Source organism: Siphateles boraxobius, unplaced genomic scaffold (assembly GCF_051911475.1).
Source record: "Siphateles boraxobius isolate OS27281-9 unplaced genomic scaffold, OSU_SipBor_1 41, whole genome shotgun sequence".
Lineage (NCBI taxonomy): Eukaryota > Metazoa > Chordata > Actinopteri > Cypriniformes > Leuciscidae > Siphateles > Siphateles boraxobius.
The window spans coordinates 4,456,218-4,481,950 of NW_027509042.1; the positions used below are offsets into that span (position 1 = coordinate 4,456,218).

Here is a 25,733-nt window from a genome sequence, read left to right on the forward strand (position 1 = left end):
TTTGCCACAGTTGAAACACATTGCTGATATCATGACTTGATGAATTAGACTTCTTAGTAATGTTTGAAGTTTTCTTCAAATTCTAGATGCAAACACATTCCTTTAAATGCTAGCAAAGGTTAATGAGAGCTGAAAGTCTAGCTGACAAATGACGGTGAAACAAAGCTATGGTTAAAAAAATGTTGAAATTGAGCAACCACACCCCACCTGCTTCTGATAGTCAAAACTAGTTGTACAGACCTCCTTGTTTGCATTTGCCACAAATTACAATCATTTTTTACATTCATTTCTTTGTACATAAATCATTCCAACTGAAAGTCAGAATGACTCTGCTTAACTTGTTTTCTCCCTTGTTTTGGTGTCCTTTGACCTACCAATGAATTTAATTATTACTTAACTAACAGGTTGTTTTGTATATTTCATCATATTTATCTTTTATTTTTTAGATCATTTACATTTGAATATATTATATATCTTAAGCTATAGAAGTGTCAAATTAAGTCAATATTTAAATGATAGGTTTTTTTGACATTGTAATAATTGTCATTCCCTGTCAATGGAATCAAAGTTTGGTAAAACTTTACAATAAGGTTGTGTATGTTAACACCTAACACATTAGTTAACATGAACAATTACCATGAGCGAAACTTTTACAGCATTTATTATTCTTGGTTAATGTTAATTTCTACAATCATACATTTTTAACATTTAAAGTTAGTAAATGAATAATAGTATGTTTTAATTAACTATCTTAAGCTGTAAAAAGTTATGGTTTACTTTTGATTCATCTAATGCTAACAACGTGTACAATATACAGTACAAACCATACTTATTCAAACTAAAGTTGGCTTACCACCACAATTCCTTTCATTCTCATGTGGTTTATGTGCAGACTGACTGGATAATGTTGCATAAGCATTTACATAACATGAGTTACCAGGACAACTACACAGGACCTGTTGAATCAAATTTTCATGTCACCATTCTTTGGCTCTTGAGCGGATGAAGCCATGTATTGTGATAACAGACTTGGTTCTCTTTGTGAGTGCCGTTGACTCAAATGTAGTAATAGTCAAAGACTAAAGGGAAACGCTTTTGAAAAGGGCCCCTCATCCTGTGCAACTGGAAACTTGTTGAGTCATGTGCTGATCTTTTACATGGTGATATTAGCCAACATAATTTAAGAAGATAGGTACAGCATGAAAGGAATTAATGAAGAGCTATAAAGACAGCATATCCTTGCCAAATTTATTTAGTAAATTGTTTGGTAGATATCCGAGAACATAAGGAAGCAGTCTTCTCAAACCTCAAAACTCATATCCAAGCTTCAATCAATGTTGCAATGATGTTTTTTGCCATAACATTGCACAAACAGTATGTTCCATCTTGACAATTTTTTTGTTTTCATTTTTTTGTATTACATATAATGTTTTAGAACCCCTGCAATAACATTGTAATTCTATAGTGTTCGTTTAAATACCTAGGAGTATGTGAATGCATATGAATTTGGTCCAAGATATATATAAACCACAGTTTACTTTTATATTTGTCCTTCAATTAAACACCAATATCAATTTATGACCTCAGTCTACAGGCAACATGGTTCCCTTTTAAAATGTGTGATCATATTTCTAGACACTGTTCTATTTCTTAGTCACACATTGAAGCTGCAAAACAGGAGCTGTTTCCTTGTACAAAGTATTAAAAAGTATCCTTTCATAACAAAACAAAAATGTTCATGGAAACCCAAACACCCCCCTGAGAAAAGACCTTAAATAAGGATTTAAGTAATTAGTTCCCAACAATGGAAACTTTCTTTCTCTTTTGAGGAGGGAGGGCGTCAAAGAAAATAACACAAATGTTTAGTTATTTTGCATAACCTGACCTAGTTATTAGCATGTCACCCACTCTGCAATTATTGTTTAGGCTGTAACTAAAATATGAACATTGATTTAAAGGTTTTACATTTATGCTTTTACAACAAGCAAATTGAACATGAAGTTCAAACCAAAAATAATATATATTAAAACAAAAAGATCGTAGAAAGTAACAGGGAGTAGCTGAGTGTCACCTGAACAAGTTACCATACCCAGCCATAAACAATTATTCAGAATAAGAATCAGAATTAGCTTTATTGCTGACAGGAGCTTCCAGTGCAGAAGAAAATACAGACATAATAGAAGAAACAAAGACTTAAATAATGGAATATAATACAGTAGTAGACATATATATATATAATTGATTTAATGAATGTACAGATATGTATTTACATGTGCACAGTTTATGATGTAATTTACAGATGTACAATTTTAGAAGTTATGTCATGTTGTTGATGTAACTAGAATATGGAGATTGATTTAAAGGGCAAATGTGTCAGGGGTATTACATTTTTATTTTATTTTTAAACAAAGCGATACAGTTACAGAATATACAAACAAAATATTTGAGCAAAATACACAAACCTTTAGCAGTTCTCATTGCTGTCATTCATGAGCAATCTGCAGTTCTGTAATGAATAAATGTTCAGAGATTAAATCTTGTGAATAAAGAATCTTCCATAAATAATTAACATTGTTATTACAAAAGAAAGGCTAAAATAATTGTTTAGGGAGCCAAAAAAGGTCATCATTTTCTTTAAGGGAGGAGGTGCAATGGTAGCGATAGTATGGCAGCGAGCCAGCGACAGTGTTCAAGCCGCTGCGTTTGCCGATTGGCTGATGTGGAGTGACAGCAAGATTCAGGCCAATCAGGGATGAGATCATTGTCAGTGAGTGGAAAACTACAAGCTACAAGACGCTCATACGTCAGCCCACACTGCACCAATCATAAGCGTCATATCTTACCACTTGCGATGATTGGGTCATATGGGACGGACTGTGAAGAAGAATTATAAAACCCGTTAGCGGCGCACGAGTCGAGTATCGTGGGCTCTGGGCTGAACGCTGCGGCTTCTCTCTTTACAGCCGGGAGGAAGCTACATGTGTATATTTACATTTTGTTTTAAAATATCTTTGCAGCCGCTTTGCTTGTACACAAGACTTTGCTGTTTTAAGTGAAGCGTGGCTTATTTGGATCTCGAATATTTGCATTAAAGGTAGGTGTCTTTTAACATTCTAAACGTGATGGCTTACTTTCATCACGCCCATCTAAGTTACATTATAAAGGGTCATCATTACCAATTGTGATTTGATTATTTGCATCAAATTTTATTTCATCTCTTAACCCAGCTTTGTTCTTGTTTCCTTAATTTGGTGTTGCGTCGTAATGTGTCCGTCGGATATAAAAATGGTCTCGTCTCGTGGGCATGTCTGGATTATTAGAGGTCTGGAAACAGTGGACAGCACGCTTATGAAAGCTCACGCGCACGTAACAAGCATCTGAGTTACGTAACTTACGCATCAGACCGTTAATTTACGGCTTTCGTGTAATCTTCCATATCCGTAACGTTAAATGCAACCCAGTTGAGCTGCATTTTCAGGGTGACTAAGAAACAGTGGTGTAGTCTACGTGATACGCAGGTATACGCCGTATACCCACTAGAAAATATCAAGGATTTCCGTATGCCCACTAGGAAATGTCAAAGATCTCCGTATACCCACTTTAAAAAGCTTGAGGATTCGTAACAACATCGTTTTGTGAAAGAACTTTCATTCATAAATTCACCCCGTCTGTGTTTGCGCAGCGACACGGATCGAATCGCGTAATCCACCAACAAATGTAAGCCTACTGTAAGGCGGAACGTCACGCAATTTGGCCATTTTTGAATGAATAAATAATGAAGTAATGATACAATGAATCAAATCTCGATATGTACTAGTGTCTATGAATATTAAAGCTCAAAAATACTGCTATTGAAATAAACTCTGAATGTTCTGCGTGTTTCTTTGAATGAGCGCTCAATGTGTGCTCTCCTACACACTGACGCGCGCGTGACACTCGTGGTGTTTTCAGCGTCTATGAGGAGGACATGCACACATTTGAACTTCATTGCAGAGCTTTTATGAGAGTAACTTCACAAGAATTTTACCATTTCATTTGATAAAACTATCGTCATTCATTCGTATCATATACACACTCACAAACTTTAAAGTCTTCATGACAACCTGTCAAAATCAAAGTTTTGTATAACTTGAAGAAAATATAACAGAAATATATTACTATTGCACAGTAGAGTATACTTCAAGTAGGCCTAATAATAATAATAATAATTATAATAATAATAATAGTTTATTAAAACACACAGAAGCTTAAATGTCTTTAATTTACAACACACTAAAATAAAAGTTTGTAGAGATATATAAAGTAACTCGAGGGAATTATGAAAGAAATTGCATAGTATGTACTTTTTAAAATAATAATAATCAAATCTATTAAAACAAAGTTTTAAAGGGATATCACACAAGTTTTTAAAAAGTAAATTTTTATTTGTGCTTATACTTTTTAAGTCTTTTAATTGTCAGCTGATAAAACCTGTGCTTTAGGGACCATATTCATATAACATTTAAGGCTAAATGTAGCTCTTTACTGGCTTAGTTAGATGGCGATTAACACTAAACAGTAGAAAATTGGTGGTGCTGGCGGCGGGGGGCTGGTATATCACAGTATACTCACTACAAAAAACTAGACTACACCACTGTTAAGAAACGCATATCATCTCTGGAAAATTCTGTGAAGCGCAGAATGCCTCAATTTAACGTTGAATGACCGGTGCACGCGGCGCGTTGTCACGGTGCCCTACTTTCAAATAGCGAGTATTTTTTGTTTGATAAGTAACGTTAAGTGGGGAGATAGCCGTTACAGGTGTGTCAAAGCCTGGGTAGGTCACTCGGTCACTTTAATACATTCTGCACAGTCATGCTTACACCGAACAACTTCTCTTATCATGGCTGTTATATGGCAAGCCGGTTTGACTTTCATTCATTCCCAGGATATGAATTCTTGATATCAACAATTAAATATTTACTAGTTTAAATGCTAATCCTTGATATCAGGAATTAAATTTCCACCATTAAAAATTGTTATTATTATTATTATCAATAATGACATCACTCACAGAAATATGAATTCTTGATATCAATAAAAAACTAGTAAAAACTATAATTCTTGATATCTGTAATTGTATTTTCACTAGTTAAATGTCACCATGGCCTGCCATTCACATTCAATTGTCGATGTCAAGAATTGATTTCTTACTAATTGAAATTCCAATTGCACATATCAGAAATACAAATCTTACTAGTAAAAATCATAATTTTTGATATCAATAAATACATGGTTACTAGTGGAAATGTCTGTTCTTCATATCAACAATTGTTACTAGTAGAAATCTAATTCCTGATATAAAGAATTGGCATTTTTACCTGGTGAAAAAACAGCTAGCCATACCTGTTATGTAATAACACTTCAGTTGATTCATTATAATTGTCTGAAGCTTACAGCTTGCCTTACTATAATGCAGATTATATAGGGTTATCTAATCGAAGGGGAAAGTATTAGTAATAATGACCATCATGGAAGGGATCAAGGGGAGGGGGTGTAGTGATCTGGGATTGTGTATTTTGGGAGGGTGTTTTATGGTTTTGCTGATAGCTTTTGCAGCTCGCCATTTGTTCTCTTTTTGCATGTGATAGGAAAGCCACTATGGAGCTGTACAACAAAGGCACAATTTCTGAGGATATCCTGCCTGTTGTCATTATTGGTAAGAGTCAACATCATATATTTGTTGTTTTTAAGCTTTATGTGGTTAAGTGGGTTCACTGAGTACATGTGACAGTATCATAATACTGTCTCTTCCATGTTTCTTTCTCCCATTTTCATCTTTTTGTAATCTAGACTGTACTTCTGTGAGAAATTTAAAATGTTGTATTGCAGCCAAGGTCCAAAATTAACTAATGGACAGGCTCAAATGGAAACTGGGCATGCAGAACTCTGCAGAAAGCTAAGCATAATTGGTACGCCTGTTAATTACAATATTCTGCACATCCACCACCCTTGGATTTTTGTATATTCACAATTTTGGTACTTTCATAATTATTACAGCTGCTTATAATTGAGTAGTGCTTTCAGTTTAAAACATTTACCAAGTTTAAATATGAAAAAAGTCTGGATGTGCTGATGACAGGTGAATTGAAGAAAAAAAATGACCAGTCATAAATATTTCTTACCAGCCATTCACATACCCACTTACATCACTTCCATCAGATTAAAAACTGCGAGGCTCAGACTATTGTTCTGTGACAGTTTCTAAACTTTATCAGCTTGAAGGAACACGCCACCATTTTTTGTAATTGGGGTTATTCACTGTCTCTCCTACATTTAGATAGGTGGGCAAACGCATTTTTGTCTCAGTGCATGCATTGTCTTAGTCTGGCAGCGCAGCCGCTAGCTTAGCTTAGCATAATGAATGGAATCCTTTGTTGTTGGATAGCATGTCATGAGTAAAAGTGATAAAAAAAAAGAAAAAAATTACTTCTTGTGGCCTTCGTATTCACAACGAGTACAAATAGTGATATAGATTAAGACTAGGCGATTTCCTAGGCAGATATTGACTTGGGACTATATTTGGGTGAAGCACAGGCGAAGCACTGCTACTTCTGCGCAGAGAGATCACGCCACAGCTGAAATCCCCCAACTTCCATCAACATACCGGCGTGAATATTAGCTGGCTATTTTTCCTACAGTAGACCTAGTAAATGGCGATGAACATGGCCGATTTTGTGAGAAACGAAGAGGGTGACTTCTCAAGACAGTCAAGATCCAGAACCACACCTCTACGAACCAGAGTTTTCAGAAGAGGAGCTGCCAACTTTGAAAATAGAACGAGAGGAGGAGGAGGAGGTTGCGATCACTCAACAGCCAGAGGACGTGAGGATGAGATCCAACATGAACTGGTGATGTGAGTGTGGGGGAATATGCCAACCTATGCCGACTGAAATAGTGTCTGTGCTGTGCCGAGTTGGACAAGGTTCTGCCATCGATGACCAGGCTCAACGTGTCAGATCAAGATGAGCGTGCCCACAGTTGTGTCACAGCTACCTAACTTGCATGATCTCTCTGTGCAGAAGTAGCAGAGCTTCGCCCATATCTGCCTAGGAAATCGCCTTGTCTAAATCTGCATTGCTATTTGTACTCGTTGTGAATATGCAGGCCACAAGAAGAAATTACTTGGGTTTTTTTTGGATCACTTTTACTCACAACATGCTATCCGGCAACAAAGAATTCCATTCATTATGCTAAGCTAAGCTAGCATCAGCACTGCTAAACAAAGACAATGCATGCACTGAGACAAAAATGCATTTGCCCACCTATCTAAATGTAGGGGAGACGGTGAATAACACCAATTTCAAAAAATGGCGGTGTGTTCCTTTAAAGGGATAGTTAACCCATAAATGAAAATCCTGTCATCATTCACTCGCCCTGAAGTTGTTCAAAACCTGTAAGAGTTTCTTTCTTCTGCTGAACACTAAAGAAGATATTTTAAAGAATGTCAGTAACCAGACAATTGATGGGGCCCGACCGACTTCCATAGTATTTTTTTACCCATGTTCTCCAAAATATATATTTTTTATGTTCCACAAAGCAAAGAAATGCATGTGGGTTTGGAACAACTTCAAGGTGAGTAAATGATGACAGAATTTAAATTTTGGGGTGAACTATCGCTTCACTGGCCAATTTCAATTGGTCTTAATTTTCACACCAAAAAAAACAAAAACACCTGAGATGTTTGAAAAGTTCTCTGGGGAATATATTCTAGAGCATTCAGTATTCACATGAATGGCTTTGTTTCTAACAGGTAATGGACCATCAGGGATTTGTCTCTCTTATTTGCTGTCGGGGTACACGCCTTACCTCTCCCCCAATGGCTTCCATCCCAACACAATTTTGCATAACAAACTGACGGAGAATGCTCATCTGTCTTTGCTTGACCAGGTAATTCACATATTTAATCCCTCTAGACACATTTACCACACCTCTTTACATAACAAGTGGTGATTAATTATAGTGCTTTTCAACAAAGGCTCTATAGCCTGTTCCAAGGATTAGTGAATATTGACTATATTATGACAAGATTTTGCACACATTCTTGTTCAAATACAGAAAAAAACTGTTTTGTCTTAATATGTGCATGTAGGATCTAGAGTACCTGTGTGAAGGTGTGGAGGGCCGTTCCTCGAACCCTGTGGCTGTGCTCTTCGATGCCCTCCTCCTTCCAGATGGCGACTTTGGGGTGGAGTGCGCTTCCCCACTGATATGGCGACATGAGCCGGAAAGGGCCACTCCTCACCTTGTACTGGGGAAGGGACCACCTGGAGGGGCCTGGCATGTAAGTAACCACTCCTAAAATTCTTCTGGCTTCTGATCTAAGGCCCCAGCGCTCATATTGTTCACTTTTTCAGGAAACTCAGTTCAGTTCAGTTCAGTTTCAGTTTATTGTCCCCTAAGGGAAACTTGTCTTGCAGCCAGGTAAACATACAGGTAACACAACAGGTACACACCACATACACATACAATTAAACAACACAAACTACTAATTAAAAAGTTATACACTACTACTCATCTAGGTCAAAGAATTGTGCAAATTTAGCAACCTAATTGCACTTGGTATAAAGGAGTTCTTTGTCCTATTGAACTTAAAACAAGGGACTCTAAATCTCCGACCTGAGGGGAGGACCTCAAAAGAACAATGAAGGGGGTGATTTACACAGTCCAATATGGCATCTGCTTTCCTCATAACCTGCCTCTCATAAATATTTGTCAAGGAAACCTGTGGACAGCCTATTAACTTACCAGCCACCTTCACAATATGGCTGAGGTTATTTTTCTCCCTCAGGCTGATGCCCCCATACCAGGCAATAAAAGCAAAAGAAAGGACAGATTCAATAAAAGATTTATAAAATAAAGACATGATAACCTTATCAACATTAAAAGAGTTAAGCTTCCTTAGGAAGTACAATCGTTGTTGTCCCTTTTTGCAGATCATCTCTGTGTTTATGTCAAATTTGAGTTTACTGTCTATCACAGTACCCAGATATTTATACTGCTCTACCACCTCTATGCTGATTCCTTTTATATAGGTGGGTAGAGGAGAACCAAGTTGTTTTCTCCTAAAATCTATGAGCATATCCTTGGTTTTAGAGGTGTTAAGCTGGAGAAAAGACCTGTCGCACCAACTGACAAACTCTTCAACCACTGGCCCATGCTGAGATTCATGTTTCTGCAGTAAACTGACAATAACTGTATCATCAGCATATTTCAGGATGTGTCTATTGCTATAATGGCTCCTACAATCGTTAGTGTAGAGAATGTATAGTAGAGGTGAAAGTACACAACCCTGCGGAGAGCCAGTGGAAGAGACGCGCCTTTCAGAAAGACAACCATTCACCTTAACTCGCTGTGTTCTATTTGTTAAAAAATCCATAATCCAGCTCACAAGATTACTCTCAATATTAAATTCTGATAATAATTTACTGACTAAAACATGTGGCTGGATAGTATTAAAAGCAGAAGAAAAATCTAAAAACAAGAGCCTGGCATGTGTACCAGGACCCTCTAAATGACTATAAAGGAGATTTAAAAGTGTAATCTGGGCATCCTCTACCCCTCTGCTAGCCCTATATGCAAATTGCCCGGGGTCCAGGGCCCCACCCACCCTGAACAGCAGAAGCCGCTTTACTATCCTTTCAAATGACTTCATGACCAGTGAAGTCAATGCCACTGGTCTGAAGTCATTTAATGTGCCTGCAGAGTTGCCCTTTGCCACTGGAACAATAATAGACTCCTTCCAAGCCATTGGGACCCTTCCCTGTTCCCAGGACATTTCAAAAATGTCAGCAAACACCCCACAGAGTTGCTCTGAACAACACTTCAATAATCTCCCAGTAATTCCATCTGGTCCTGGACTCTTATTTACCTTAATTCTCTTAAATACAGACCTAACCTCCTCCTTTGTAATTGAGAAAGGTATAGATTCTACCTGAGCCTGTTCCTCAGTTATTTTCCGTAGTTTGTCCGAGAAGTCATGAATATCAAAACGTGAAAAAAAGGTGTTCAGCGCTTCAGCTAACTCGTATCAACTGTATCATTGTTTATTTGAATGTCACAAATACTTGTCCAGGTCATGTTGCACTCCAAAATCTAAATAAAAATCAAAAAATATTTCACATCAAAAAGAAACTTAAAAAGTAATGATAGTATTTGTTGTATATTATATGAGTTATATTTGGGAAGTATTTGTTGTACTGCCTTTAAAGTTTGCTGAAATGTATTAGTTTATTATATATTTTACTGTAATATAGTTAAAATGTCTGTATTACTAATTAATCTAAATGGAATCACCATTGAGCATAAAAGGTAAAATGCTCAGACATATTACAGTAATGGGAAATAGGGTGAAATTTGACTTGAATATGTTCAAGAGGTTTCATGAGGTTCACTCTAATACAGAAGTACATCCCTGTGGGAAAAGCACATGAAAAGCACTTTATGTCTGAAAGCAACTTCTCTTGAGTTTTTTTTTTTTTGTACCAGTTTGATCAGATGTTATTCATGTGCTTTGCCTGCTTCATATCAAGATGTGACTTTATTGTTTATTGTTCTTTATGTCGGCAGGCAATGGAGGGCTCAATGTTGACTCTCAGCTTGGCTAACTGGATGGAACTTCCTGGTTTGAAGTTGAAGGACTGGATGAGAGATAAACGAAAGTATGAAAATTAAAACTTTATGAATTCAGCATAGAGAATAATGAGCTCACATTTTAATTCAAAATTCCCAAGAAGATTCTTGGCATAAATTTGAAGCGAAAATGAAAATAAGATTCTTGCATTGTGTTAGTCCTAGAACTAAACTGCAACTATAAGGGGACCTTCACCTCTTCTCTAGTTTTTTCTATGTAAAAATATTTTCTCATTTGCTAACATAATGTTAATAGTATAGCTAAGTGTGTTAAATTCAGCTAAATTTTTATATACTGTGGCTTTGTGGTGCTTTTAATCTTACAACGTAGGTTGCAGCTACTCAACATAAATTTTTAAAGGTGCAATGTGTAATATTTCTGAGGATCTATTGACAGAAATGCAATATAAGATCCATAACTATGTTTTCAGTGGTGTATAAAGACCTTGCATAATGAACCGTTATGTTTTTATTACCTTAGAATGAGACATTTATATCTCCATAACCGTGGGCACCCCCTGACTATGGAGGTCTACATATTGTGACGTCATGTTTCTACAGTAGCCCTAAACGGACAAACGCGTTTTGTTACTATGTTGCTCTTCGTGCAAGGAAGCAAGCTTAGTTCAGTGAATAAAACACTGACACAATGATGAACAAGTAACAATAATATTCACAATAAAATATAGTTTTACTGAATAATTAAGTAAACATAATTTCTTCTTCATTGCTGAACTGCTACTCTCTGCTGTCTCGGACGATGACATATTTTCCTGTCGGCCACCATAACTTTTGTTGGTTGGAATTCGTAACCTCACCACTAGATGCCGCTAAAAATCACACACTGCACCTTTAATGCTGTTGCCCAACCAAAGGTTTTTTTTTGAGGAATCACAAGTATAACACATAGGGTTGGGCGGTATTTCGGTAATATCGTATACCGCGGGGTCTTAAAATAGCAACGGTATCAGTTTCAATACCGTCATTACCGGCACTTATATATAATAAATAAATATAATTTATTCAATGCCTAAAAATGCTTATGTAGTTGTCATCAAGTGACAGTGTGGAGGAGAGAGAGAGAGAGAAGGGAGAGGCGGTAAATACTGACTAGGCAATTTGTAAATGTTGCAAAAAAAAAGGTGACAGCGAGAGATGGAAACACCTCTAACCTAATGTCGCATCTCCGAAACAACCACCCACTCAGTGCTGCCAGGATGCATTTTGCCCCGAGTTCATTAAATAAGCGCATTCGTTTATATTTGTTAAAATATTATAATGTTATTTTTTTTTTACGTTGATAATGAAAACTGAACAGCACGAGTAAGATGGGATGCATCGGGAGTCAGACATTGACCACTTAATTAAGTTTCATTTTGTAAAAGGCCTTTCTTTAAAGTGAATTTCGTTTTGTATAAATTGTATTCTAATTTTAATATTTTTTTTTTTATCAACCAATAATAAATAAGAATCAAATATAGCAGACAACATAATCATGACATGATCGTGCGCTGTCGCGCCGCGGTCACTTGCATTGAAATCTCATCATAAATTAACCGAAACTCAGTGTATGTCTCACAGACATGAAAGATATCTAAATAAAGCTTGAAATTTCATTAAACGAAACAATTCAAAACGAAAAGAAATAGGCCACTCGCTGATTATTTAATCCATGATGTGCATTTCTCTCTATGCGCGTTCATACGGAAATGGCGATCATCAAATTAAACGAAACTATTCCAAACGAAAAGAAATCGGCTAGCCTACTCTCTGATTATTTAATCCATGATGTGAATTTCTCTCTATCGTTCACTATGGAGATGGCGATTCGTCAATTTCTTTAAACGAAACAATTCAAAAGGAAAAGAAATATAGGCAGCATACTCTCTGATTAATCCAGGATGTGCATTTCTCTCTATACGCGCGTTCACTACGGAGATATCAATCGTCAATTTCTTTAAACGAAACAATTCAAAACGAAAAGAAAAAGGCTAGCCTATACCTTCTGATTATGTAATCCATGATTTGCATTTCTCTCTATATATGCGCGTTCACTAGGTGATGGCGATCGTCAACTTAATCTTTGCAGCACTGACAGAAAAGTTGTATTAATAAAAATCAATGGACGCGTGTCACCGGATTTACAAATGCACTTGTTGCTTGTTAATTTAATTTAAATGAATTAATAAAATGAATACAATTGTCATAATTAAAATAATTAAAAATATTATTAAGTGTCCTATTTTTGCTCATTTATAAATAGTATTTATATCTACCACCCCCTGAGCACCTGGGTTAAACAATTATTTGGCGCCACCATATTATAACGGCCCACGTATTAAAAATAGTCGAGTCTAAATAGGGCTCCGGCTCATAATTACATTTAATGCCGTCAACAGGGATCAGACACAACGTGCACGGGTTGGCCTTGATTTTTTTTGTGTGTGTTTTTTATGCCCGATCTGGTATTCAGTTTCTGAACGGTGTAGACACAAGCCAACAGTTTGGTGACGCTGTCTGAGCCTTATGTCATAATTTTTAATTAGTCACGGTAATACCGTATACCCCGGTAAAATAGGGAGGAGGTTTGACGGTATCAAAATTTGGATACCGCCCAAGCCTAATAACACAGTTCATGAAGATTGAAATGACCAAAATTATTTGCCTTGATTATCTAACATTTGTGTGTTTTGTGCGTGTAGAAATTTACGTAACGACCGGGCCACGCCAGCTGAGATTGCGTCCTACTACCAGCACTATGTGACTAAAATGGGTCTTGAGAGGAGCTTTGCTTGCGGCACCACCGTAACCTCACTCTCTCGGGTTTCTCTTGAATCTGACTGCTCCGTTTGGAAGATCGAAGGCCTCCAGAGAAGTGCAAATGGTGATGATAGAAAGGAAGTAATTGAAGTCCCTTTCTGCGTATATTCAGAGAACGTGGTGCTTGCCACAGGAACCCACGACATCCCAGCCCGTCTCGGTGTGGAAGGCGAAAACCTTTCCTTCGTGTGCCACAGCTTCTGGGAGCTGGAGGCCGCCATCTCCTCAGGCCGTTTGGACCATGCCTCCGAGCCAATTCTTGTGGTTGGTGCTGGCTTGACGGCGGCAGATGCCGTTCTCACGGCTCACCACTTGAACACACCTGTATATCACACCTTTAGGCGAGCTGTGACCGATCCGGCGCTTATCTTCAACCAACTGCCCAAACTCCTCTACCCTGAGTACCACAAAGTGCACCAAATGATGAGCCAACAGCAACACAAAGTGGGTGAGACGGAGGGTAATCTGTCCAACCAATCTCTTACTTCACCTGCTGAGAACACCAACCCGTATACCTGTTACCCTGGTTACCTCAGTTACCCAAAGCACCGTGTGGTTGCCTTCAGACCTGATGGCAAGTGTGTGCTAGAGGATGAGGGAGGGATACAGAGAGTGCTAAAAGTTTCAATGGCACTCGTTTTGATTGGTGCCCATCCCAACCTGTCCTTCCTCCCAGAACATGGCCGCCCACTGGGGTTGGACTCGGAAGAGCCAATCAGCTGTCGGAGGAACCCATTTGACGTGGATCCATACACATATGAGAGTGTGAAGGAGCCAGGGATGTATGCCATGGGTCCACTGGTGGGTGAGAACTTTGTGCGGTTCCTGAAAGGCGGAGCTTTGGCTATTGCATGTGACATCGCCCGTAAACAAAGTACCAAACGACAAAGTGCGACAGTACATTAAAAAACCAGCTTATTGAATATTTAACTGACCAACTGAACCTTGAAATCATGAAAAGACATAGACTTAAAAAAGGTGTGAAAAGAGATTTTTATGTATAGCTATCTGGTAATCTTTCAGAAATGCCCCACTCATCGGAAAGTGCTCAGTGGTTCTGCTCCGACTGACAAGAGTGAACCAGACATTGAACGGTTCAAGACCGCTCTGACATCCCACTGCAAGTGCTTGCATGCAGACTGCGAATGCACTGACACAGGTTTTTGTAGTTAATGGCTAACTAACCTGGCCTAAACATTCATCTACATAAGTCTACGGACACATGGTGCTTTGACTTCAGGGATTCATATGTGCATGGCTGCTTTTACAAAACATTACTCGTGCTCTGTTGTGCCAAATGAATGTTTGTAATTGCTGTTTTCAGAACTAACATTTTGTTCATGTAAGGAAAACGGAAGACTAGTCTTTGCCAAGCAAATGCTGCGGTTGTATCGATTCTGGTACTGATGTTTTAATTGTCTTCTTTGATGAATGTAGAAATCTTAGTGGACCTAAAAAATCAGAAAGATCATTGTATAATTTCAAGTCTTCCATACATTGCCTTCCCAAGTAAAGCATGCCCCTGGAGTGAGTCCATTGGTTATATCGGCAAACCTGACTTGACTGTCTAGAATTAGGGCTCCTAAAATTTTAAGATGTTCTTGCTTCATTCTGCTGTTGCTAACCACAAGTCAAACCTCTGTGAGGTCAGGCTGCACTTACAAAACTGACCACGAGAGGGCCTTTGCACACAGTGACTGAAGCTAGCAGCATTGCATCAGAAATAATGATCTTTCATGACATTATGTAAATGAATAATGTATCCTACATAAGCTTATTTATGAATGCGCTAACTAACATGGGCCAAATGTAACTTTGCCTATGAGATTGATGCATGGCCTCGAGGACCCGTTGATGCAATAAATAAAGTAACTGTACTTTTTTTTAGATTTGTAAAATGCATATCTATTTCCTTTTTAAGAATACGATTCTACACTGAACATTGCAACATTTGTTTTATCTTAAACTTATTCTTCTGTATTATTTGCCTGTAAGTTATGATCCCTGGCAGCTCTGATTAAACATGTTTGTAAAAATGGTTTGTATCTGTTGGAAAGTGCAAAAATACAAACAAATATGATGTATAGTTTATGTACATTGATTCTTGCAGTCAAACAAAACAAAAGATAAAACACAAAATAAATGGAGTTTGACAATGCAATAATTTATTTGAGTCTTTCCACAGCTAGTACCATAGTATTACTGTGAAATTTTAAGAATAGGTCAAAGACAAATAAGTTTTGCATTAAAAAGTGCCAAGTTTTCTCATGGTTACAACTTTTGTTCATGACTTCAACAGAATGTGTATTCCGTACATAATAGTGCCGAAATATAATATATTTTAATAACTAATGGGGGTTTTTTGTCACATGACAACAAAATGGTTTCTCTGTGTTGTGTAAACAACACTGATAGATGTATTCGATAGATTCATTTTATTTTAAACAATATTGCTTCACTGCCTTTTCAATATGTTATAATATGAAATTATGTCATATTAAAATCAAGTAAAGAAAATTAGTAGGCAGTATACAGAAAATACTGTACTTTAAAGTTTACAATGTTAGTATTTCATCATAAACATCGTTCTATTATTTCCATGCAAACACTGCATTACTGAAGTTTCGCCATTAGATGGTAGCAAGCGCCTTCTACAGCCATAAAGTACATCTTTAGTGCCAGTGCAGTCATGCTAAAAACTCCTTTTAGATACTGAATATAACGTAATGTAAGTTTGTTATACTTAGGTTCAACTCTAAATATTTAATCAGTTATACATTGCTTATTGTGAGAGCAATCTCTTTAAATGATTTCTAAAAAAAAAAACACCTTCCTTCTAATCATGGAGAACTGCAAAAAACAAACAAAAAAAATCATTAATAATCCTTTGTGAGTGATTTCGAAAATTATAATTCTTGTGAACTGACCTGTTTGTTTTCATAACAACACTTAAAATTGGGTCATAAAAACACAGTTAAATGCTCTATCCACGAGCCTTGTGAGTTTATGTGTTTGTGCTATGAGTGTGCACGTGAAGCTGTGGGAACTGAAGCCCTCTGCAGACTGCTGAACAAGGTGACCTCTCCTCTCAGGCAGACAGACAGGAGGCCACTAGAGGACGGGATGCTAAATTTATCACGTCTGCGTTGCTATGAGACACTGAGCTGAAAGGTGGACTCCTTTCGTAATGTCAGGTAACAGCACAAGGCTGGGCAAGATTTCAATGATGCTGACTCATAGATGTGATACGAATCCTTGAAAAGTAGATAAATGTAATAGAATGTAGCTCTGTTTATTCTGGTTTATCATTATAAAAAGTACATATAATAAAATGCTTCGGAAGACTGAGTCTAGCAACCATGTGGGCAGCATTCAGTCATAAGTAATCCACTAAATTTCTTGTAACAGGTTTTACGAGGTCCCTCAAAATAAACTTAAAAAAGGGTAAATAAAATATATTTTAAACCATTTAAATAAAATGGTTTAAAAGAACAACATGGAAATAAATACATAAACAAATAAATTCTATTAAACAATTTTTTTCATCATCAAAAGTTTTAATGGAATTTTAAGGGGGAAATGTATTTCTATTGTATTCTTAGGTGATACAGCTGTTACCCTCTTTCACAAGTTTTAATCACATTTGTGTCTTAAATTGCCAACTTTGTAAACACACATATTTCATATGGTCTCTAAATAATTATTTAACATCATACAAAAATTATTTATTATAATCTACATAGGACTTGGGGAAATGTTTATGTATATATATATATATATATATATATATATATACACTGCCGTTCAAAAGTTTGGGCTCGGTAAGATTTTTAATGTTTTTAAAAGAAGTCACTTATGCTCACCAATGCTGTATTTATTTGATTAAAAATACAAAACAAACCCAGTAATATTGTGAAATATTATTTCAATGTAAAACAGCTGTTTTCTATGTGAATATATAATAAAGTGTAATTTATTCCTGTGATCAAAGCTGAGTTTTCAGCATCATTACTCCAGTCTTCAGTGTCACATGATTCTTCAGAAATCATTCTAATATGCTGATTTGATGCTCAAGAAACATCTATGATTATTATCAATGTTGAATCCAGTTGTGTACCATTTTTTTTAGGATTCTTTGATGAACAGAAAGTTAAAAACAACAGCATTTATTTGAAATAGAATCTTTTGTAACATTATAAATGCCTTTACTGTCACTTAATCAATTTAATTCCTCCTTGATGAATAAACATATTGATTTATTTTATTTCCCCCAGAAAATAAAATAAAAATTCTTACTGACCCCAAAGTTTTGAACGGTATTGTGTAATGTTACAAAATATTCTATTTCAGATAAATGCTGTTCTTTTGAACTGTCTATTCATCAAAGGATCCTGAAATAAAAATGTTAATAACTGTTTTCAACATTGATAATAATGAGAAATGATTCTTGAGCATCAAATCATCATATTAATGATTTCTGAAGGATCATGTGACACTGAAGACTGGAGTAATGATGCTGAAAATTCAGCTTTGATCACAGAAATAACACACTTTATTATATATTCCAATAGAAAACAGCTGTTTTACATTGAAATAATATTTCACAATATTACTGGGTTTGTTTTGTATTTTTAATCAAATAAATGCAGCCTTGGTGAGCAGAAGAGACTTCTTTTAAAAGCATTAAAAATCTTACCGACCCCAAACTTTTGAACGGCAGTGTATATTCTATCAAGATGTCATGTCAAGTAATCTGTCGATGACAAAAGTAACATTATCGAAAAAGCACGAATATATCCGAAGTGCTCATGCTCCGCCCCTTTTTGAGTTCGTCCGCCTGCTGATCCTCACAAACGGGCTAGAAAGCAAGAGAGAGTGAGAGCCAGCCAGGAGTGAATAATGTTTACCACTCGCTCTGTGGAATCTATCAGGAGTCGAAACTTTAGTTAGGTTTTGCCGTATTAATTTCACCCGAAAGCCTCATTCAATCTGCAACCGATCAAAATCATCACTATTAAGGATATACCAGCGGCTGGATCGACTGAATGAAACCATGAGGAATAAAAAACACGGCGGTTGTCGCGATCTAAACTAACGTGACTATCGATCCAGCAGAGCCAAGCGTTTGAAAACGCCGAGCCAGGTACTTCGGCGCAGACTTTCAACGGTCATTTTTTTTTGCGGGTTTACCTGTGCTTACGTGGCACCTTTTTGACCTGAAGACTTATTGTAAAAAATCCCGTTCTAGGCTTTTTATCCACTTTTATCGTGGCGATGCGATGTATTTTTAGAGGTTTAGTAAGTTGCGTGGCCGGGACTAGTTTACTTGCGCCGGGCAGCTAATCAGCGGAATAACACTGTCCATTTTAGCGTTAATTTATCCTCATTTGCCTTGTTCACACGATAACCTTCAAATACAACCTCGTAGGCTACTGCACCCTTCAGATACTGACAGCGGGTTTCGAGACGAGCTTTCATAAGGAGGACAAGTGTCAACGCTGCTCGTGTGTTTTTGGGGTGGTAAAATGGATGCGGGAATGGAGAAGGAGTGCAGCGCTTTGGGAGGGCTCTTCCAAATCATCATGAACGACATGAAGGTGAGTCCTTCTCAGATTAAAATAACAAACCAGATGCTTTGATTCCCCCAACGTCATGTGTGGGTTTGGAGTCTGCCTGTAAAAAGGCTCAGAATAAGTTATTTTCCAGCTGTTTAGGAGGGTTGGCAACAGTTCTGTGGTTGGCCGGTTGCTGATAGATGTGAATCCAGCCGCCCTGTGATGTGCGTCCTCTTTAAATCATCATTTACATCTCTTTACTCTTATCATCTCGTATATAATTTGAATGCATTTACTAGTTTAGTTTACTAGTTATAAAGACTAGTATGCATTTAGGTTATTTGTAAAACAGTCAAAATATCAGGTTATTCCAGCATGATGGATATGTTCAAAGGTAATGCTGTCACACTAACATAAAAGCACCATGGTAGTAACATGGCTAATTAGAACTGCACCATGGTATTTTTTCTAATTATAATCATTTACAGAAAAATGTACTATGGTACTACTATATTTAGCTTTGAAGTACTATGTAAATACCATGGTACATGAATTTCAGTACTGTGGTATTTTGATGCAATGATATTGCAAGATCTATCTACAATGGCCACAAATATTCCAAAAAATACGAAATTACCATAATATCCTATTGCAGTGATGTTATGATGGCAGAACAATGGCAAAATCACATCCATATACCAAAGTGTTTAAATGGCACATCATGGGACTTCAAAAACACTGGTTTATGTCCCAAATGGCATTTAAATAGGGCTAAGTGTATAAATGAGTAAATAGTATTCACTGTGCTTTTACCTGGCCTAGTTGACAGTCAATCAGTTAACTAAAATGTGGCAGCTCAGTTTGTCATCTGTCAGAAGTTGTAGTTCTAGTTCACAGTCTCAGCACATGCGGTGGTAAGTTATGGTCTGATCTCTAACAGCAGTGTTGGTGACTTGGTGAAACTTCAATAACTGTCTGAATGTTATGATGCCATTAGGCGATTTGTAGACTTTTGAGGAACATTGTCAAACGCTGGGCCTTTATATTGTAGAGCATTTTCATGTTTTAAATACTGTTTGTTCATCATCAATAACTGACCAATTGTTTGTTTAGTTGAAAATGTGTTGTAATGCAGTGTTGTGTGTGCCTGCCCAGAGCAGGAGGTATAGTGTGTGTCACATCCTGTTGTAAACATGGCACAAATCTGACTCAGACTTTATTCATGATATCAATCATTTCCACAGTAATGCATTCAGTAAGATATAGCATTGTTTATGTTGTTTTTTTGTCTGGTTTGTTTATTTATCTTACTTGTCACTTAATGTGGTTTATTGTGTTTCAAACGCACAGAAAAGCATTGTGGATATCTTTTGGAGTTTTTTGTACTCAAGGATGCTCTCAAAACATTTTGGGCACATTACAAAATATGGTAATTAAAATATAATAAAATATATGATAATAAATAAATTATATTATGTACAATGCATGGCATTACATATAAGTATGGGTCATGTTATATAGGAACATAGTTTTGTATGTTTGGCATTTAATGGTTTGCATCTATGATGCTTATCAGTTCAGAAATAGTCAATTTCCACGTTTTTATTCGCACTCAGTTTAGGCATACAGTAGCAAAAGTGAATGAATGGACCAGCGTTTTTTTTGTTTTTTGGCAAGGTCCAGCTATCAATTTGTATGCATGCTGTTAATGTGGAAATAGGCCACTTGATTCACAGGAAGGGGGAAGTGTGCAGGATATCCCCATGATTGTGTGTGTTTGTGTGTGTGTGTGTGTGTGTGTGTGTGTGCTCGCATGGATTTGCGTACATGTAAAGAGATGATTCACAGAAAAACAACTGCAGGGCATAGGCTACATTTTGGCCTGTTAGTACTCAATAAATATCTCCGACCTTAATGTGTACACTGATGGCCAAGTTCATGGAGCAGAGAGTTTTAGTTAGTTTGCTTTGCAATCGAGCACTTAATGTAAGCTCTGAATCAAACAATACAAAGTGCATAGCTTAAACACTAACCTATTACTTAAATAGACTGGACTATAGCTCTTCCCGGATGTCAGATATATAGAGGGGAATCACACTTTTACATTTCTATATTCACACTACATTAGTACATTATTTTAGATAAATTTCAACAAAGTTCAACAGTAATGCATGTGAAGTACTTCGCAGGCTGCTGCTTGCTTATGTAAAATGTCACTTGCATTGACAGCCCTCAATTTAAGCGTAGGCTGTAAAAGCCAAAAGTTCAAATATAAATTGTCATTGATCAAAAATAAAGTTGTCATTGATCAAAAATAAAGTTAAGCTGCCAAGGGGAAAGTTGTTTCTTCTATGAATTTGATACTGTTCTATAGCACATGTTTTCTTTTAGAAATAATAAAAAGTATTATTGATGCTTTTTGAATGTATATGTCGTTTAGTAGTGAGTGATGTGAGCTTGGTTAACATCTTGGGCCTTGATGGATTCTTTTTGTTTTGCTTCATAGCTTGACATTTATGGATTGAAGCGAGTGTTTTCTGGAATGCATATGACTTGATGTTTCCTTCACATCACTTAAGAGTTTTTTTTTTTCTTTGAATCCAGACCAGTCTGAGATTCTACTTCCTCAGTGATATCAAACGCTTGGCCTATCGCTCTTCTCTTTCAAAAGGACATGTCAGTGTTCTGAAGAAATTTGGTCTATTTTTGTTTACCAGAAAAGTAGCGCATGCTCTATCAGCAGCTGCACGTAATCAAAGGGATCGTTCGGTTAAAAAAAAAAAGGAGCTAATTCTGTCAGCATCACTTCCTCATGTCGCTCCAAACCTGTATGATAGGACTATCAGTCATGGTTATGAAATTTTGTCTGATGATGATTAATTGTCATGCAATAGTAATGTATTTTTGTTCTAAACTCATTTTAAAAGCAACAGTGGTTTTAATATGTCCATTGTATAATTTCCATAGAAATATAATAAAGGGCTCATTTTCTTTTATAATTGGGCTATGTAACTTTTAATGACCAAAAATCTGTCAATTAGGAAAGCATTAAAATTTTTGGATGAACTATCTATTGAAATAATGAAAGATTCCTTTGCCCTGTACCTTGTGATCTTTACTGGACCAGCGTTTTTGTAGGTATTATTGGACACCTCCATTTATTTGGAGAGAAGGATAGCACAACAGAATTCCAACTCCACCTGCAAAAATACTGTGAAAGATTGGTTTCTATCATAATACACAGACCTTAGTGAAGAAATGTGTCTTTGTAGGGTTCACGAGTTGACAGGAGGGCAGCAGGTAACCCCAGAGTGTTCCCCCTTCTGTTGCACTGTTTTAATAAGGTGTTGAACTGGGATCAGATTATGCTGGATAAAGATTGTTTTATATACTGAAGTGCTTAGAACAAGCAAAGAGGCTTCTTGTATGAAAATGGACCTAAGCGATGCACAAAATAATTTTTTATTGCATTAGAAGAAGCACAGAGAAGAAAGTGAGGATGTGAGCTGGACTTGAATCTGCGTCACTTACATGTGCAACACTCATCATTGTTTTGGAGCATAATGCGCTAGGGTTGTGTGGTTAATTGTAATTGATTTAAAATGTTGTCTTCCAATATGAAAACAAGATAATCGAGGTAAAACGATTAGCTATTGTGCGGCTTCTGCATTCCGTTCTGCCCACCTCTCTTTCCTTCAAGGCGGCGTTCTTTCTTTCCTCCCTAAAAGCCCAAACTTAACTTCCAAGTCAGCTAAATAGGGCTACGTTCACACTGTGAGCCTTATTGCTCAATTTCGATTTATTGCTCAGATCTGATTTTTTTGTATCACTGTTAACATTGTTGTTTTAAATATGGCCAATATCAGATTACAGTGTGAACAGATCATGGTCCCGAACTGACCCGCATGCGTAAAAGAGCGATAAATAGACGTCACGCAGCACACTGCCATACAGAAGTAAAGACGGAGGACGTTAAAGTAAATGATTAGCCTATGCATTTATTTATAGTGTGATCTGCTGCGGAAGCCAGTGAATTTATGCGCAGGTAATATAAAAAAACAAAGATGAGGATGCGGAAAAAGAGCAGTTTTTAAACCTTGATGATACGAGCCATCGAGTTTTGCTTGTGTATAGAGCTGTCACTGTAATATAGGGCTAAAATGATTAGCCGACAAAGTCGACAGTAAAAAATTGCCGACAAATATTTTTGTTGTCGAGTAGTCGTTTGATCCCACGTGACCTAATGTAAGGGCTCGCAATATCGCGATTTGACCGCTACGGCGCTGTAGCGCTAAAGTGTAATGCAGCCCTTACAAACGCTATTGGTAAAAGAAAAAAAAGCGCGAATTATGACGGAGTGTAAACGAATCCGAACTAGCAAGGTTTGGGAAAGTTTCACAAAACTTCAAAACAAGAATGCTGTCGTGTGCAATACATGCAAGGTGGAACTTGCTTTTCACGGGAGCACAACATGCATGTTGGAGCACTTAAAGAGGAAACATCCCGGCAAAAGAGGAGCCGGTGAGAATTGAGTGTTCTCCAGCTGGAGCTAACTAACTAGGGGTAAATCTCTTTATTAGAGAATGCAATACACTAATAATAGTAATAATATTATCAATAATAATATAATTACAGTAATGTGATTTATTTTGCATAGAATAAAGCTTGATCTATCTTAGGAGTCAGGGCTTTTTAAATTATTGTAACACTATTAGGTATTATAGTCTTATCACTTGCCTGTATTTTGTTTCATAATCATGACTTGCAAAAAGGAGATGTTAGGAAGAATATCATGGGAGTTACTTTTTCATACTGTAAATTAAAAGGTGAATGAGAACGTCTCTGTCAGCTCAATTGTCATGTAAAAAAAAGATTGTAATTTTATACTTATAATAATGGTTTGCAGATTAATATTTTACCATTCTTTGTGTCCTGAAGTAAATGTCCCTTTTTCTGTTTCAATTCTAAGAAAAGCAGTGGGCCTATTAAACAATGCTTAGAGAGCATTTGTGTGTGATTTGAGTTGGACCGAAATCTGAAAACTTAAAGAGAATGACCTGTTTAGTTGGCTCAAAGTTCATTAAAACAACTATTTCAAAAGCTAAACTGATTTTCTTTTTTATATTATAGTAAGAATATGTATAACTCAATGTTTTAACTAATTGATAAAGCTGAATAATCGTTCCAAACTTACTGATTAGTCTGTGAAATCGACGATTAGTCGATTAATCGTTCTAATAATCATTAGATTAATCGATTCGATTATCAAAATAATCGTTTAATGCAGCCCTACTGTAATACTTGAGCTCTGACACATCATTGTCCTTCACTGACTACCTTTCGAAACTGTCTTGATAACTTCGGGTATGTAAAATCTTTGAAGTGAGACTCCCAGAGCGCAGAATTGTGTCTCTAGAGTGACGTAAAGGTCGCATGATTTCTGATGACTGTTCAGACTGAGGTCGCATTGCAAAGGTGCAATTCCAGATATGGAAGTGGCCCAAATCGGAACGGAAAAGATCACATTCCATGTGGTTTGTGGCATTCACACTGTCATGACAAAAACAGATCTGTGTCACATCTGAGCAAATCAGTTTGGGCCATATTCACCTGCAGTCTGAACTTAGCCGAAATGAGTGTTGTCAAATGCATGTGTTTTTTTGAAGTATTGATATTTGTGAGATAATCATAAATGGATAGATAAACGATGTCATGTCGAGATTGCGATAAAATTTACGACAATGGCGTTGATAAGCTCTGGACATTTTTACTCTGTGTTAATCTAACAGTGGATCTCTTAGGAGAAAAAAACGCGACAACAGCCAGTCAGTGCGTATCGCTAATAATTAATTTCTGCATGTCTCTGTGTGACTGAAACTAAAACTGAAAGATCTTCACGACGATCCCTCAAAAAAAAAGGTTGGCTTAACTTCAAGAAATTATGACAGAAATATATCACTACTGTATACTAAATGTATATGTAATATTATTTCTAAGGAATATTATACAACCAAGATATTTTTTTCATCCATGGTTCTGTTGTGTAGCATCTTATGACAAAAAAAAATTGCAATGATTGTATGTAAATTAATTGTTATATCTTCATTGATTAATAATTTTAAAAGCTTGATTAAATTGTTAAAGTTTATATACATTTATATTATATCATAAAACACAGAACCCCTAAAAAATTCAATGGAAAACAGAATTTAGGGAAAAATAAAATGGATTTCATGGGGCCCTTAATTCAAAGATAGCTACTCTGTGGAGTTTAATTGTGAACAAACAGGTTTACATTCATTCTCAAGGCCTAACAGACATGCGGAAAGCATTTCTTTCCACATTATTGTTAAATACAAATGAATTTCTATATAAATATAAATATCGATATCGTATGATATAATATTTTTGGCCATATTGCTCAGCCCTATTGTGAAATAATCAACAATCCACCAATAATCGTGATTTCAATTTTGACCAAAATAATTATGATTTTTACCATAATTGAGTAGCCATAATATGTGCTAATCACTCCAACAAAATTACATGTTATTGCATATTCCTGCAACTACGAATTTGGAACCCTAATTTTATACATTATATAGGTTGGTGCTCACTAAGTATGGTGCAGAATGCAGATACAGTAATAATATAGGTATATTGCATGAAAACTTAAGATCTGTGTTT

The 25,733-nt window shown here is 36.5% G+C and overlaps 2 protein-coding genes across 10 annotated transcripts in view; both read left to right on the forward strand.

Annotated features, from left to right (window-relative positions):
• Positions 1-2,816: 2,816 nt before the first annotated feature.
• On the forward strand, positions 2,817-15,652 carry osgn1 (oxidative stress induced growth inhibitor 1). 4 transcript variants are annotated; one of them, XM_077197892.1, is made up of 7 exons: positions 2,917-3,094; positions 5,631-5,698; positions 5,833-5,951; positions 7,793-7,929; positions 8,132-8,323; positions 10,609-10,700; positions 13,374-15,652. In XM_077197892.1, the coding sequence occupies exons 3-7, from the start codon at positions 5,858-5,860 to the stop codon at positions 14,395-14,397; spliced, it is 1,539 nt and encodes a 512-aa protein (XP_077054007.1). In that variant the 5' UTR covers positions 2,917-3,094; positions 5,631-5,698; positions 5,833-5,857; the 3' UTR covers positions 14,398-15,652. The 4 variants fall into 4 exon arrangements, with proteins under 4 accessions (XP_077054005.1, XP_077054007.1, XP_077054006.1 ...); XM_077197888.1 differs by having other exon boundaries at positions 3,030-3,098; positions 5,636-5,698; XM_077197890.1 differs by lacking the exon at positions 5,833-5,951 and having other exon boundaries at positions 2,817-3,094.
• Positions 15,653-18,318: 2,666 nt separating this feature from the next.
• mtss1 (MTSS I-BAR domain containing 1) overlaps positions 18,319-25,733 on the forward strand; it is a 64,636-nt gene continuing 57,221 nt past the window's right edge. Inside the window, exons 1-2 of one of the 6 annotated variants that reach the window (XM_077197884.1) lie at positions 18,500-18,634; positions 18,937-19,088. In XM_077197884.1, coding sequence (XP_077053999.1) covers positions 19,017-19,088 — 72 coding nt within the window. In that variant the 5' untranslated portion in view covers positions 18,500-18,634; positions 18,937-19,016. Of the gene's footprint in view, positions 19,089-25,733 lie in introns of all 6 variants that reach the window. The other 5 variants (XM_077197883.1, XM_077197887.1, XM_077197886.1 and 2 more) reach the window with 5 other exon arrangements.

Coding starts and splice junctions, on each gene's coding strand:
- osgn1 (XM_077197892.1), top strand. CDS start 5,858: ATGTTGTATTGCAGCCAAGGTCCAAAATTAACTAATGGACAGGCTCAA. Junction 5,952..7,792: donor CAGAAAGCTAAGCATAATTG/GTACGCCTGTTA, acceptor TGTTTCTAACAG/GTAATGGACCATCAGGGATT. Junction 8,324..10,608: donor CACCTGGAGGGGCCTGGCAT/GTAAGTAACCAC, acceptor TTATGTCGGCAG/GCAATGGAGGGCTCAATGTT.